General features: G+C 46.7%; 1 protein-coding gene across 2 annotated transcripts in view; it reads left to right on the plus strand.

Annotated features, from left to right (window-relative positions):
- Positions 1 to 14786, plus strand: part of SUSD4 (sushi domain containing 4) — a 128357-nt gene that overhangs the window by 81535 nt on the left and 32036 nt on the right. For both annotated transcript variants that reach the window (XM_065884587.1, XM_065884595.1), the window contains exon 3: positions 12093 to 12266. In XM_065884587.1, the coding sequence (XP_065740659.1) occupies positions 12093 to 12266 (174 nt within the window). The remainder of the gene's footprint in view (positions 1 to 12092; positions 12267 to 14786) is intronic.

Consider the following 14786-nt stretch of genomic DNA (forward strand, 5'->3'; position numbering starts at 1 on the left):
CTGCCATAAGACCCAGCAATCCCACTACTGGGCATATACCCTGAGAAAACCATAATTCAAAAAGAGTCATGTACCCCAATGTTCATTGCAGCTCTATTTACAATAGCCAGGACATGGTAGCAACCTAAGTGTCCATCAACAGATGAATGGATAAAGAAGATATGACACATATATACAATGGAATATTACTCAGCCATAAAAAGAAACGAAATTGAGTTATTTGTAGTGAGGTGGATGGACCTAGAGTCTGTCATACAGAGTGAAGTAAGTCAGAAAGAGAAAAACAAATACCGTATAGTAACACATACATATGGAATAAAAATAAAAGTGGTTATGAAGAACCTAGAGGCAGGGCAGGAATAAAGACGCAGACGTAGAGAATGGTCTTGAGGACACAGGGGACGGAAGGGTAAGTTGGGACGAAGTGAGGGAGTGGCATGGACTTATATATACTATCACATGTAAAATAGCTAGCTAGTGGGAAGCAGCGGCATAGCACAGGGAGATCAGCTCACTGCTTTGTGACCACCTAGAGCTGTGGGATAGGGAGGGTGGGAGGGAGACGCAAGAGGGAGGAGATATGGGGATATATGTATATGTATAGCTGATTCACTTTGTTATAAAGCAGAAACTAACACACCATTGTAAAGCAACTATACTCCAATAAAGGTGTTAAAAAAAATTCACTTGACACTTACGCAATACATGTCAAATCAGGACATGGAAAGATGCTATCCATACCCTGATAGCCTTAAAAGGGGTGGGGTCAGTATTGCAGCGATTCAGACTGTGATTTGCACACCATGAAGAAGTAGTTTATTTTAAAAATAAATATTCCAAAGAAACTAAAATAAAATGAATTCAAATCCACTTACAGGGCTTCCCTGGTGGCGCAGTGGTTGAGAGTCCGCCTGCCGATGCAGGGGATACGGGTTCGTGCCCGTTCCGAGAAGACCCCACATGCCGCGGAGCGGCTGGGCCCGTGAGCCATGGCCACTGAGCCTGCGCATCTGGAGCCTGTGCTCCGCAACGGGAGAGGCCACAACAGTGAGAGGCCTGCGTCCCAAAGGAAAAAAAAAAATCCACTTATATTATGAACAAATATCATATGGGGGACAGAGAAGAATCTGCCTATGCCTTGCCAAAATCTATTTATTATCAATATTAATGGAAATATTTCATTACTTGTCCATCCCGTGGTCCAGCTGGGATACAGAATACATCTCAGCTCTTATGGCATTGGTTATACTAGCTAGACACAAGTTTTTGGTTTTGTTTTAAAAAAGAGAACTAACTAAATAATTGTGCCTAGTTCCTGGGTAGGGTGAGAGCCTTACTTAGACTGCGAGACGATGTTCTGTAGCACCCAAATCCCCCCTTTCTTTGGATTTTCATTTCTGGGAGAGTGTCTGGGACACCATTTAAAGCCAGACACCTCTAGCCAGAGCTTCAGCTTCTGCGTGGATTCAGGATGCCCATGAAGCATCCTTGGATGTAGACCATGTACCCCTTGTACAGAAACACACCTGTTTCTTGTCTCCTTTGAGTTTCCACCTCCCGATCATGCAGCGGGAAGGCAGAGGCTACACCAGCGCCGCTGCAGAAGTACATTTTTATGCAAAGGGTCTTCATATCGGAGGAGTTCTTCTCAGACCCTCCTCTATGAGGTGGAGGAGACCTTTCTCTTTTCTCCTCACCTTCTCTCTTGAGCAGCTCTGCAAATAGTCAGTGGTCACGTTGGTAAAGTTCAGATGTGTACTAAGCAAGTAGAAAGGATTTGGGTGAAGTTAGAGTCCCACAGGTCTCGCCGGCAGACAGCTAGTTCAAGTGCGAGTCTTCCAGAGCACGTTCCAGACCAGCTTGAACCCGCCATGGCTCTTCTGAGCAACCCCAGGACCACGCCGCTGAGCGCTGGTGGGTCTGCTGAGCGCCGCTTGTTTGAGAACCAACTCGCTGAGCAGACGGCTTTCTCAGGAAGTCCTCCCTCTGTGCTTGGAGCCGAGCAAGAGACAGAAGGACTGTTTCAAGCACACATTGGTGTAGCCCCAAAGGGCCGCCCTTGTAAGGATAGCTCCCCTTGGGATGGCTTTCCTCGCCTTGAGAAGGACCAGCGTAGTCCCTGGCAGGATGTTCTGGTTGGACCTGCAGTCCCAGGGGCCGAGTTGAGACCCATGAACTTTGCCTGGCAACCCACAGAGCAACCTCATCCAGCCTCTTGGTGCTTCTCAGGGGAAAGGTCCCTCCACCTAGGAGGGCGATGTGGGTACCAATGACACGCTCGCCATGGTACACATGATGGCCAGCTCCCCACACTAGATGTTACCATGTATATTACCTGCCAGTCTAAGCAGGCGGTTCTCATGCATGAGGCCCCAGCACACTGACAGCTGTTTCCTGTGGTGCTTCCTGGCCTGTCTTCCTTCATCACTTGGCTGTAGGCCTGGTGGAGCCCATCTGCCTGATGCCCCCTTTAGACAGGCGGTCTGGTGAAGACTTTTGCCTCCCTCAGGTAGGCCTTTGCCAGCAAATACTTACAATGGGCTCCTCCAGGAGTTGCTAATTTTTTTTTTCTGGCCTCCCCTTTACTCCTTTTCCTGACATTTGAGTTCCAAGTGCAGTTGGCTCCAGCCATTTTTCGTCACTCACACACAAGGAAAGCACGTAGGCATTCTTTCCTTGCATCCTTCTTATTAGCTTGGTACACATTTTATCATTGCTTTGCCCACAATTAGCAATGCTGTCAGAGCAATCGGGAACGAGTTTTCCATAGGACGTTGTGAATTGAGTTGCCTGTCCCGGGTCCTGTACTCTGGGGATGTTGACAAAGATGGATTCAGAGAGGCAGTGGTTGAAGGTGAAAGATCCCTAGACAGCAATCCAGAAGCTGCCCCGCCCCCATCATTATCGGCAAAGTCTACCTTGGGGTTGGGCACCCGGCCCATCCAACACCCCCGTATACCTGTTCCTGGTCTTCACATTGCCTCTGTTTTCCCTTCTCAGCAAGACTGCAGTGTTTTAGGAGGTGTCTGTTATTTAATTAATTTATTTGTTTATTCATTTATTTAATGGCCGCCCTGCACCGCATGGGGGATCTTAATTCTCTGACTAGGGATCGAACCTGTGTTCCCTGAAGTGGAAGCGTGGAGTCCTAACCACTGGACCACCAGGGAATTCTCTAGGAGGCATCTGTTATATGTATTGGGTACCTATGCTTTATATGCATTATCTTCTTTACTACGGCAACCCTGTGGAGTAGGTTCTACTACCTTACAGACAGGAAACGTGGAGGCTCGGAGAGGCTACATTTTCCACGGTCTCATAGGTAGCCCTGCATCCCAGTGGCAGAGCTAGTACCCAGATCCAGGTCTGTGCTTTCCAGTGTGTTCACCTCACCTGACCAAAGCTGATTTTTCCCAGGGGAAGGGAGGGGGAGCAGGTGACACATAATCACAGTGGGCCCACACCCACACCTCATGGGGGTGGCATCTTGCTTAAACCGGTAAGAACCTATCCATGCGGGGCACCGGATTCCCAAAGTGTGTGCCAAGGACTCCCTGCATATTCACACCTCCTGCATTAGCATGTTAGGAGTGAGGCCAAGGATCCTGCATATATTTTTTTAAACTCTCAATGGATTCTTAGGCAAAAAAGTTTGAGGCCTACTCATGTGGGGATGTGGTCTGATGCTGTTTGACAATGGGGAAGGGAACATGATTTTCTGTAGTGTAAAAGAGAGGTTCTGGGAGATCATTAATTCTTAGAATCAGAGCATGTCACTGCTGCTGTCTTTTTTTTTTTTTTTAAGTACGCGGGCCTGTCATTGTTGTGGCCTCTCCCGTTGCGGAGTACAGGCTCCGGACGCGCAGGCTCAGCGGCCATGGCTCACGGGCCCAGCCGCTCTGCGGCATGTGGGATCTTCCCGGACCGGGGCACGAACCCGCGTCCCCTGCATCGGCAGGCGGACTCTCAACCACTGCGCCACCAGGGAAGCCCACTGCTGTCATTTTATAAACAAAGAAACTAGAGCCAGGAATGCCCTGGAGGTCCAGTGGTTATGCCGTGGGCCCCAGTTCAATCCCTGGTCGGGGAGCTAAGATCCCATATGACTTGTGGCCAAAAACCAAAACATAAAAACAGAAGCAATATTGTAACAAATTCAATAAAGACTTTATAAAAAATGGTCCACATTAAAAAAAATAATAAGAAAAGAAACTAAAGCCTGTAGAGTTTAAGTGACTTACACACGTTACATGGCAAATAAACCAGGATTAGGACCCACACCCTGACTCCTAGTTCAGTGCTCTTTCTACCATCCTGCTGGTGTGCAACCCAGGCTGCGTGTCAGAATCACCCAGGGAACTTTTAGAAATAACAGTGCCTGGAACTTTCTCCGAGAGGTTCTATTTTGGTTGTTCTGGGCAATGGGAGCTCAGACTTCAGCCACAAGCAGACAATGAGGGCACTTGAGACAAAAAAGTACAGGTGGCAGCAGTAACTGGAATTACCCTGGGAACTTTTAGAAACTGAGCACAGGAGAGCTGTCCCTGTCCCTGTCCCAATCTGCTATGTCTCCATGCTGAACCCCTCTCTGCCCCAGTTCCTTGCAGAGTGCAACAAGGGGAAAAAAATGAATTCACTCAGTAAGCGTTATTTTTAAGTACTTATTAAAATATTTTGACTCCCATAGACCTGACCAGGATTGCTATAAAAGATGAGTAATTTGAAGTTAAGGAGGTTCTTTGAGTTTCCTGGGGAAAAGGTGCGGTGTAAGTTTAAGTAGTATTATTACATTATAATTTTGAATTAAAAAATTCAACTTGACTCATGAGCTAAAGCTGGCGGTAAAGATGGCAGGTGACTCCTTTATTCGGTGAAACTGTGGGGTGCAGACACTTTTCAAAAGCAAGGTAGTCCTACTACTTTTTTACAGTTACTCCTATATGAAAGTGAGTTGTCTCCCAGTTTCAGAAACTTCCCCAAACAGATGGATGCTTTAAAAATGTTTTTAGGACCCTTTTCTTCTTGTGTGCATTTTCTACCTTGTAAAATTTCTTTCTTGTTGCCTTGGACATGGGTTATCAGAAACAGCAGCCTGTGCCCACAAGAGCAAGAATTTGCATGTCTTCCCCTAAGATAATCTCTTCTCATTTTCCATCTTCTAAGATGGGAAGGAGCAGAGCACTGCCTCTCCCTGTCTCCGGGACCACTGTCATTACTTATTTATGATTCTTGTAACAGAAGTCGCTGCTTCCCTACTCTCCCTCCCTTGTGGCTTCAGTGTGAGTTTGGGTTTTTGTTCTTAAAAAGACTTCCTTAACTTAAATGTGGTCCTGACTTGAAAGGAAAAACAAATCCAGAGGAAATAAGGTCAGGTCAGCTGGAGGCAGATGCAGCAAAGATAAATGACAGAAATGATCAGTTATCACTGTTGCAAGATGATGGCCGGACCGCCTCAGACGAGGGTTCACAAGCCTGCCCAGCTGAGCCCCCTGTAAGTGCAGAGGGAGAATCCAAATTCTAGCAGCCTTTACCAGCTGCTTCCCGTCATCTCCCATGTCATGTGAGGGCTGCCATTCGCCCTCTCGGTACAGGGGCCACGGAGGTATGGAGTTGCTTTGAGTCGCAGAATTATTGGAAAATGCAGAACATCCGCACGTGTACAGATCCTTGTCAGATCGTGTATAAAGGTCACAAAATGATTGTTAGCAACCTCGAACACCACGCCCATCATGGAGATTCCCTAGAAAGCAGTTCTTCACAAGCTTGCAACTGAAATTTGCCAGAATTAGGTGGGCTGCTTGTGAAAAATACAGGGCAACCCATCCTTCCAAACCCATCCCAGAGGAAGTTCATTTTCCCTCATGCTATCTTGAGCAGTTTGGGGCTGACCGTGGCTCCCCAGTCTGCATCTTGAAGGTCCTGTTATAATGCAGGTCTCCTCAGAACCCCACATCGGGCCAGCGGAGGGAGAGGCCTTGGGTGCAGAGCTGCCTCCCAGCTGCTCACATAAGATTCTGTTCTTTACTGCATTTGTCTGACATAGCTGCTAAGGATGGACTGGGGCTTGTTAAATGTGAGCCAACCTCTGCATTTGGACCGCTGTCTTCAATCTAGTCAGTCACCTTGGGTAGCCATCAAGCAGTGGTTCTCAACTTTGACGTCATGGGAATTGCCCAAGGGGCATGTTAAAAATGCACATTTCCAGACCTCCTCTTAGAGGTTTTATGGGTTAGGAATCTGAATTTAGCAGACCCCCCAAGACTATCACTTCTGATTCCAGCTACAAGTTTGGAAGTCCCCAAGGCCATCCTCAGGTTCAGTAATTCACCAGGACTGATCATACTCATGATTATGGTTTATTACAGCAAAAGGACACAGATTAAAATCATCCAAGGGGAAAGGCACACAGGGTCTAGGAGGCGCCAGGCATGTGCTTTCAGTTGCTCTCTCCCAGTGGAGCTGTACACACAGTGCCTGTTCTCCCAGCAACAACGTGTGTCAAAACACATGGAGTTGGGCTTCCCTGGTGGCGCAGTGGTTGAGAGTCCGCCTGCTGATACAGGGGACGCGGGTTCGTGCCCCGCTCTGGGAAGATCCCACATGCCGCGGAGCGGCTGGACCCAGTGAGCCATGGCCGCTGGGCCTGCGCACACGGAGCCTGTGCTCCGCAACGGGAGAGGCCACAACAGTGAGAGGCCCGCGTACCGCAAAAAAAAAAAAAACACGGAGTATTGACAACCAGAGAAGCTCACCTGAGGCTTGGTGTCCAGCATCTTTACTGGGGCTTGGTCATGTGGACGTAGTTGGCCACTTATATGTCTCCAGTTCTTCCAAAAGTAGAGCTGATAACTGTGGGGACCACCGTTCCCTGGCCTAAGTCACATTGTTAGCATAGACTATCTGGTCTATGCTAAGCTCCAGATAAACAAAGATACTCATCTCAGGTAGAGCAATCCAAGGGCTTAGAGGTTAATTCCCAGGAGCTGAGGGCAAAGGCCAGAACTCCCTTTTGGCAAGGCCAGCCCTTTACTGAATGTACCCACGTGATACAGAGCATGTCATGGCCCATGCATTAGAAGCTCCAGGAGCTCCCGCCACACTAAAATAAAACCAAATCCCCTGTCCTCATCTACAAGACCCTGGATGATCTGACTTTCCATCTCCCTCTTGCTTACTACAGGCACACCGATTTTCTTTTTTTTTAACATGAGATTAGCCTTTTTTTTTGGCCATGCTGTGCAGCATGTGGGATCCTATTTCCCCGACCGGGGATCGAACCCGCACCCCCTGCATTGGAAGCATGGAGTCTTAACCACGGCACCGCCAGCGAAGTCCCTGATCTTCTTTTGTGTTTTTAAGGACACTGAGCTCTTTCCTGGCCTTTGTAGTAGCTGTTCCCTCTGGCTGAAACTTCTTCCTGGTCCACACACGATTGGATTCTTCTTGTCATTAGGTCTTAGCTTAATAAAAGTCATTTCCTCAGAGGCACCTTGCCTGTCTACACAAATTAAAGGAGTGCCCAAGTCAGTTCCTATCCTATTACCTTGTTATGTGTTCATCATAGCAGTGATCATTGCCTGTCATTTGTTCATCATAGCAGTGATCATTGCCTGTTAGCAGTCTCCCTCATTGCAAATGCTATAAGAGTAAGATACTTGACTTTCTGTCTATCCCCAGCACCTAGAATGTACTGGGCCTAGAGTAAGTACTCAATAACTCAATGAATGAGTGAACAGCTTTACAAGTGCTGGCTTAAACAAGGTCCAGTAGAATTCTTTGCAGCAAGGCTTTCAGAGCCTTTAATATGCTAATATGAATTGTGAATCTGAGTGAGTATCATGTATTCATGTTCCTAGGAACACTTCGGGGGGCATATTGATGTTGAAACATAGCATTTTTAAGGAATCAGATTTGTTTTCATGTATAACTAATATTTTAAAGGGAAACAAATCTGGGACTTCCCTGGTGGCACAGTGGTTAAGAATCCGCCTGCCGACGCAGGGGACGCGGGTTCGAGCCCTGGTCTGGGAAGATCCCACATGCTGCAGAGCAGCTAAGCCCGTGTGCCACAACTACTGAGCCTGCTCTCTAGAGCATGTGTGCCACAACTACTGAGCCCGTGTACCACAACTACTGAAACCCACGTGCCTAGAGCCCGTGCTCCGCAACAAGAGAAGCCACTGCAACGAGAAGCCTGCGCATCACAACAAAGAGTAGCCCCTGCTCGCCGCAACTAGAGAAAGCCCGTGCGCAGCAATGAAGACCCAGTGCAGCCAAAAATAAAGAAAATAAATTTATAAAAATAAATAAATTAATTAATTAATTAAAAGAGAAGTAAATCTAACACATGGCACATATTCTTTAAAATTCCTCTTTCTCTTTCCTGCTCCATCCTTTAGGACCCTGCTCTCTGCAATTAAATCTGATCAATTGATTTGTACGTAGGTATACATGTGTAGTACAGCCTTAGGGCCTTTTATCCACTCTGTTATTTATTTATCATATTAAAACCTCATTGTTACTAGTAGCAAGATACAAAAATAATGATAGTGATAGGCTGGTGAAAAATGATTTCTGGAATGGAAGCTTTTGATATCCCTCAAATTTATCTCCAAAGTGCCCACTGATACCCTGTAGACAAAAGTTTTGACTGTTGACCTGATTCTACTTGATAGACCTTTTTTCATAGGTATATTTCTCTGGTAACAACATTTTTGAAGCAGTTTTTACAAATTCTTTGTGTCAGCTGGATGCATTTGTGCTATAGAAAATCATGTTATTTCTATATGAAACTTTAGAATTGATGAAGATTGTATGTTTCTTTTCAGAGACTAAAGATCCTGGTTTGTTTCTTTCCAGAGAAATAAGGTCCAGAGTTGTTGACTGCTACCGATAACTGGTTAGGACATGTATTTATTCCAAAGCCTTCTTTCTACTTCACCCTCCTTCAGTTGGGGGGATTAGGTGCCAGACATTATGGATAAAAAATAATTAGAAAGGCTCTGGATGGTATTTTCTCCCATCAACGTTTAGGTTAGGCTTTGTTAGAGATGGTCTGTTTGAGTTTTGTGCTTACGCGGAGGGCACGGCTGCTTCTGGCCTCTCTACCTTGGTGGAGTTTGAACTCCAACTTTTGACTCTCCAGTGGATATGGGGTTCCACTCACACAGTAAACTGGCCCTATATCACTCTCTCTGCTGACTCTTCTTTGAGTAGAGTACATAATGACTCGCATTTGGGAGGCTGTGAATTGCCTTTGAACCTATATTCCCGGGCTCCTGCCTATGGAAACGTGACATTCTAATTAGAAGTTCAAAGCATTCTATACTATAGACCGCTATGCAGAGAAGCCACTCTTGAAAACAAGGCTGGGTGCTTCCGCTTCTGGTCAGCCAGTGTCCATATGTCACAGTGTCCAAATGGCCAGTTCTGTCCATTGAGTTTACTGCCACCAGTTGGCCACCTCCTGAGTATACTGGTTAATTCTTGAATAAGTTTTAAGTCAACCATGAAAATAACTGTTAGTCATATAAGTTACTACCACAGGATCTATTTACAGCCCAGATTTTACAGACGGATGCCTTGACAAATGTGTTTTTATTTGCTGTGAATAATTTCTGCATAGTGATATTGAAAAAAATGTAATTCACATTTTCCATTAAGAAGAAGGCAGCAGCGGTGTGCAGAGAACTGTCAAGTATCTGTGACTCCCGTCATCATTATTCTGGGATTGATTTGGGAGGAATTCAGCTATTCTTGCAGAAAAACTATTGGTTAAACATGAACAGTTAGAAAACCTCTTTCTGTAGCCTGAGACACAAAAATGAGAAGTAAGATTGAAACCAGAACCCAGTTCTCCAGCCAAGACTCTCTCTGTTGAAATCCACAGGCAAAGGGAAGAGCTGATGATGGGTTTCCTCAGGGGAAGGCTTAGCTGCCAGGACTGCCCCGAAAGCCTGTTAATCAGCCTCTCGAGGGGGCTGCAGGCGCACAGCGTTCTCGGGCAAAGGTCCACATGGCTTCCCTCAGCCTTCCTTTGCCAGGTGTGTACAAAGGTCTAGGGGCACGGAGGGAACATCAGAGGAAGTGGCGACACAGTCGCTGCTCTCAAGTTAATGGTGGGAATGAGGGCTGAGATCAAGGCAGAGCCGGGCTCGCAAGCGTTTGCCTCCGGAGAACTCATAGGAGATGGTGAATGGCCGCCACCCCTGCGCTCTCAGCTGCCAGGGCCCTGCTCTGCCTGGGAGGCCTCTTCTGCCCGAGGCTTTCCCGTCACTAACATTCTGTTTTCTGGAGTCCGTTGTTGTCAGATTGCCCCCAGTAAACCCAGCTTCAACCGCACATCAAAGCTCCTGGGACATGCTCTTTTGAAAGCAACCCAAGTTCCCAGCTCGCAGAGGCACCCTCAGGCCAGCCACCTGCTTCAGGCTTCCCGAAGCTCATCACCCTAGAGCTAAGCGTTCAAAGCTTAGAGGAACTTGAATGTCAGACCTCCTATTAATACTATTCCAACCTATTCTGGATTCAATAGGCTTTGGGGAGTGGCTGAGAAACCCACTGAGAAATTTCTGAAGGAAGCTTCTATGATCATCAAAGTGCTGTTTTTAAATTTTGCCTTGTTTCAAAAAACTAAGAAGCAGCAAACTGGAAACATAACTCATCTACCTGACTCTGAAAGTAGAAATAAATAAATAGCTTGTGCTTACAAGCATATATGCGTGTAAATTCAGAGACTTTAAAACAGGAGATGAAGAGAGACACATGGTGAACAAAGTGACTTAAACCAGATGGGACTGACGTGTACACACTGCTATATTTAAAATGGATAACCAACAGAGATCTACTGTATAGCACAGGCAACTCGGTTCAACATTCTGCAATAATCTACACGGGAAAAGAATTTGAAAAGATACATATATACATATCACTGGATCACCTTGCTGTACACCTGAAACGAACACAACAACATTGTTAATCAACTCTACTCCAATATATATTTAAAAAAAAAATTAGATGGGATTAGTTGGGCGGTGTTTAGAGGGGGGAGGGGCCCGAGGGAGCAGGACCCCAACTTGCCAGCACAGAGTGGACTGGCCCGCAGGGTAAACTGGAGGTAGCTAGAGTTAGAAGCGGATAGTTACAATTGATTAGGTTTTTTTTGCTTTTTTTTTTTGTTTTTTTGTGGTACGCGGGCCTCTCACTGTTGTGGCCTCTCCCGTTGCGGAGCACAGGCTCAGCGACCATGGCTCACGGGCCCAGCCGCTCCACGGCATGTGGGATCTTCCCGGACCGGGGCACGAACCCGCGTCCCCTGCATCGGCAGGTGGACTCTCAACCACTGTGCCACCAGGGAAGCCCCACAATTGATTAGTTTTATTTTCTCTTTTAATCATTTTGTTGTGTGATTGTCCCCCCAACACCCTTCTCCTGACCCCGTGGCCTCTTCCCCTCCCAGCCACCTGCGTTCTGCTCTGATTCCATTTTTCAAAGGCAACAGTTGCTTTCTCTGAGTCTTTTGTGATATTCGCAGTAGTATGTGCTGCTCTATTTATTATCTTTTTAAAAACCGATAAGGTGGATGGGAAATGCTAATAGCAAATGCAGCCCCAGCTCGGCCCCCTGCTGTTCTGCAAGGCACATTTTCTTATCAGGCCCAGGCCCTCACCCCACAGGCAGAGGTGGGAGGACCAGGCGAGAGCAGCCAGCCAGGCTGTTTGGTGCAGTGCGCGGTCCACAAACACAGCCAAGTGGGCAACCAGCTAGATAGTTCAGGCGAATCCCCAGCTTTTGTCTTTCTTCACTCGTTGCCAAAATTGCCTGTAAGCTCAACTGTGAAGTGTAAGGTGTCGCGGGCGGAAAACAAGGTTCCTTTTGGACCTGGACCTCGACCCCTCTTCCTATTTCTCTGTGAAGCAGGTTCTGCAGCTTCTGCTGCTTGCCCTTGGGACCTGAGTCTAGTGATAAATAAGGAACCATTTATCAGATCGCCACGTAGGTTGAGACCAGGTGTGAAACTAAGAGCTTTCTTGTGAAGCTGTAAACCACAACTGTTTGAATTCCAAAAATAATGTGTCCTTTTTACGCAATTGCAGATTGCCGCATCCCGCAAATTGAAGATGCCGAGATTCATAACAAGACATACAGACATGGAGATAAATTAATCATCACTTGTCATGAAGGATTCAAGATCCGGTACCCTGACCGGTACAACATGGCTTCATTATGTCGTGATGACGGAACGTGGGACCATCTGCCCATCTGTCAAGGTACGGGGCTGAGGCTGTGGTTCTCAGCTGTTCTTTCAGACTTGATTGTGGAGTGGGTACACGTTTCTCTAACAGGATGACGGGGAAACACAAAGCCACGCACACCCCATGGTTCAGCTGTACTGCACTCTGATCACCACAGCTCTGTGTTTGGAATCTTCCCACAATTCCCTGTGCTTCTCTCCAGCTCTATACACCCAGCTTTAAAGTTTAAATGGGAGATACCTTATTCTTTAGTGTGTTGGATGTCTCCTTCATTCTAAGAAACCAAAAGTCGTTGCAGAATTAGGAGCCTTGTAACTGGGCTGTGAACACAATGATGAACTATGGTATATTTAATGGAAATAACAGCATTTATACTGATTTCGGTTGTGGTGCGAATATATTTAAAGCCAATCTTACAGAGGCTATTTTCTCTTAATAATGTTATCCTTTTTTTATAATGCATGAGGAGCAGAAAAATAATCAAATTCAAATTTCATCCAAACCATACGATGAATATTTATCCTTCTGCGTTTTTTAAATTTGCTTGGGCCGACACAGAGGGCCCCCTGTTTGTGAAAATAAGCCCTCGAGTTCCCATTAATTCTGATTTTATTTTTTGACATGTGACTTGGACCAAAGGACTAAGAAACCCATGCATAATTCATAATACAAGGGAGAAGGCTAGCAATCGTATTTACACCAAAAGCACTGGCATGTTAAAGTTGAGACGGATGTCAACTTTCTGCTTGGAAATCATGACGAGCAGACTCTGATATTGCTTTGTGCACCCCATAGTTGGAAATAAATCATTTCCTTATGTGAGATTTTAAGAGTCACGGCCCCTTGAAGAAACAAAGGCTTCAGGATTAGGAGGACAGAGGCAGCCCAGGTCCTCACCCTCCTGCATTTCTCCCCATGAAGCTTCTGGGTTGTTTAGCGTGTTATGTGTTACATTCTTAAAGGAGACACGTGATTTATTTGTACTCTCTTAGAGACTCTCCACAGAATCAGCAGCCGGCTTTTAGGTGGGAGCTGTTTATCCAGATGAACTTTATTAACCATGGATTCATTCCAGTCCTGCGGCGCTATCCGAGTAACGGCCAAGAAAATTATTTCAGACTCCAACCCCTTCTCGCTTTCATATTTTCCACTTGTCTTTCGGTTCTCCCACCCTTTCAATTTCCTTTTACATCCCTTAAATACAGTACGCTTCTTTAGGAGTTCTTTTTACCCCAGTGATTTTTTTAAATGCCCTATGGGGATAGACATCTTGGGGTGTCATTGTCACGAGTTCAGGTGCAGGCTTGCCTCTTGCTCTGTCTGTGTCCTTTCGCCCCTCCCCTCTAGCACCCCTTACTAAATCTCAGTCATAACACAGCTTCGATGTTTTTTGCAGCAACAAAAGAGCTGGCTGGCCGCTCTTGAAAGGTGTGCTTCTTCAAACAGCAGTACAGCCCACAGCCCACTTTCAGCCCTCCTCAGAGCCCTCGGTCCCCACAGAGGAGGTGCCCCTGGTCTGGGCCCTGATACCCCCCTCCAGCCCCTGCACCTTGCCGTCCACCCGCGTGGGCACAGTAGGGTTGCTTTAGACAGCCTGACACCTCTCGAGCCCCCAGGGGGTATATAATTGGCCCTTCGAGTGACATTTCATCCTGTAATTTTTATTTGCACCTATAGATCCAGGGGCTGCAGCCTGAGGAACCGTCTCTCTATTATCTCGAAGTGCAAATAGAAATCACATTCAACTATTGAGTCGAAGTCAGTTTTCTACTGTATTTTTACGACAGGCTGTCCTCCAACCGAGAGTGAGCATAGCTTTCCTTCTCTGATTGGCTGCACGTGTTCCAACCCCTTTCCTCTCCTTCTGGGGTCGGAGGTGGGAACCGTTCCAAGGCCATTTTTTCCCCGGAACTTTGTGTTTTAGAGATCCACGTGCCAATGCTTCCTGCTCCCTGTGGGTCGGAGTTAGTTTTTGACTTAGGGGATGCAGTCTATCCACATGGGTAGCTTAGAACCACAGTCCTTCCCAGAAGGAGGCAGGGGCACAGTCACGTGTGCCCACACATTGGAACCCTGCTCAGGGTTCTAACACATTCCCTTGTTGGTGTTGATTTGCTTATCTTTTTTTTTTTTTTTCTCAGTTACTGATCCTGTTTATGCCTGATTGCCAAACTCCCTTCACACATTTCACTTTTGCCACGAACAGTGTTAATTTTCAGCTCCGAAAAAAAAAAAAAATCCTTTAAGACCGTTGGGACTGCCCAAAAGGATGGCTGGGCACCATGCGTTTCTGATCTGGTCCATCCTGAGTGTGGCTTGTTCCGGGCAGGGATCTTTGGGGTCTGTAGGGGTCTGCGGGGCTCCAGGACACCAGGATGCAGCGGTGCAGGTTGACCCTTGACGACCCCAGAGTGAATGCGTCCTACATTCTGCACCCCTCACTGTGTTGTCTGTGTCCGCTCTGATACAGACACAGACACCACAGTCTAAGGCGCCGACCCGAGCAGTTCGCTGAATACGCAGCTCTTCGACGCT

The sequence above is a fragment of the Phocoena phocoena genome, chromosome 1 (genome assembly GCF_963924675.1).
Source record: "Phocoena phocoena chromosome 1, mPhoPho1.1, whole genome shotgun sequence".
Lineage (NCBI taxonomy): Eukaryota > Metazoa > Chordata > Mammalia > Artiodactyla > Phocoenidae > Phocoena > Phocoena phocoena.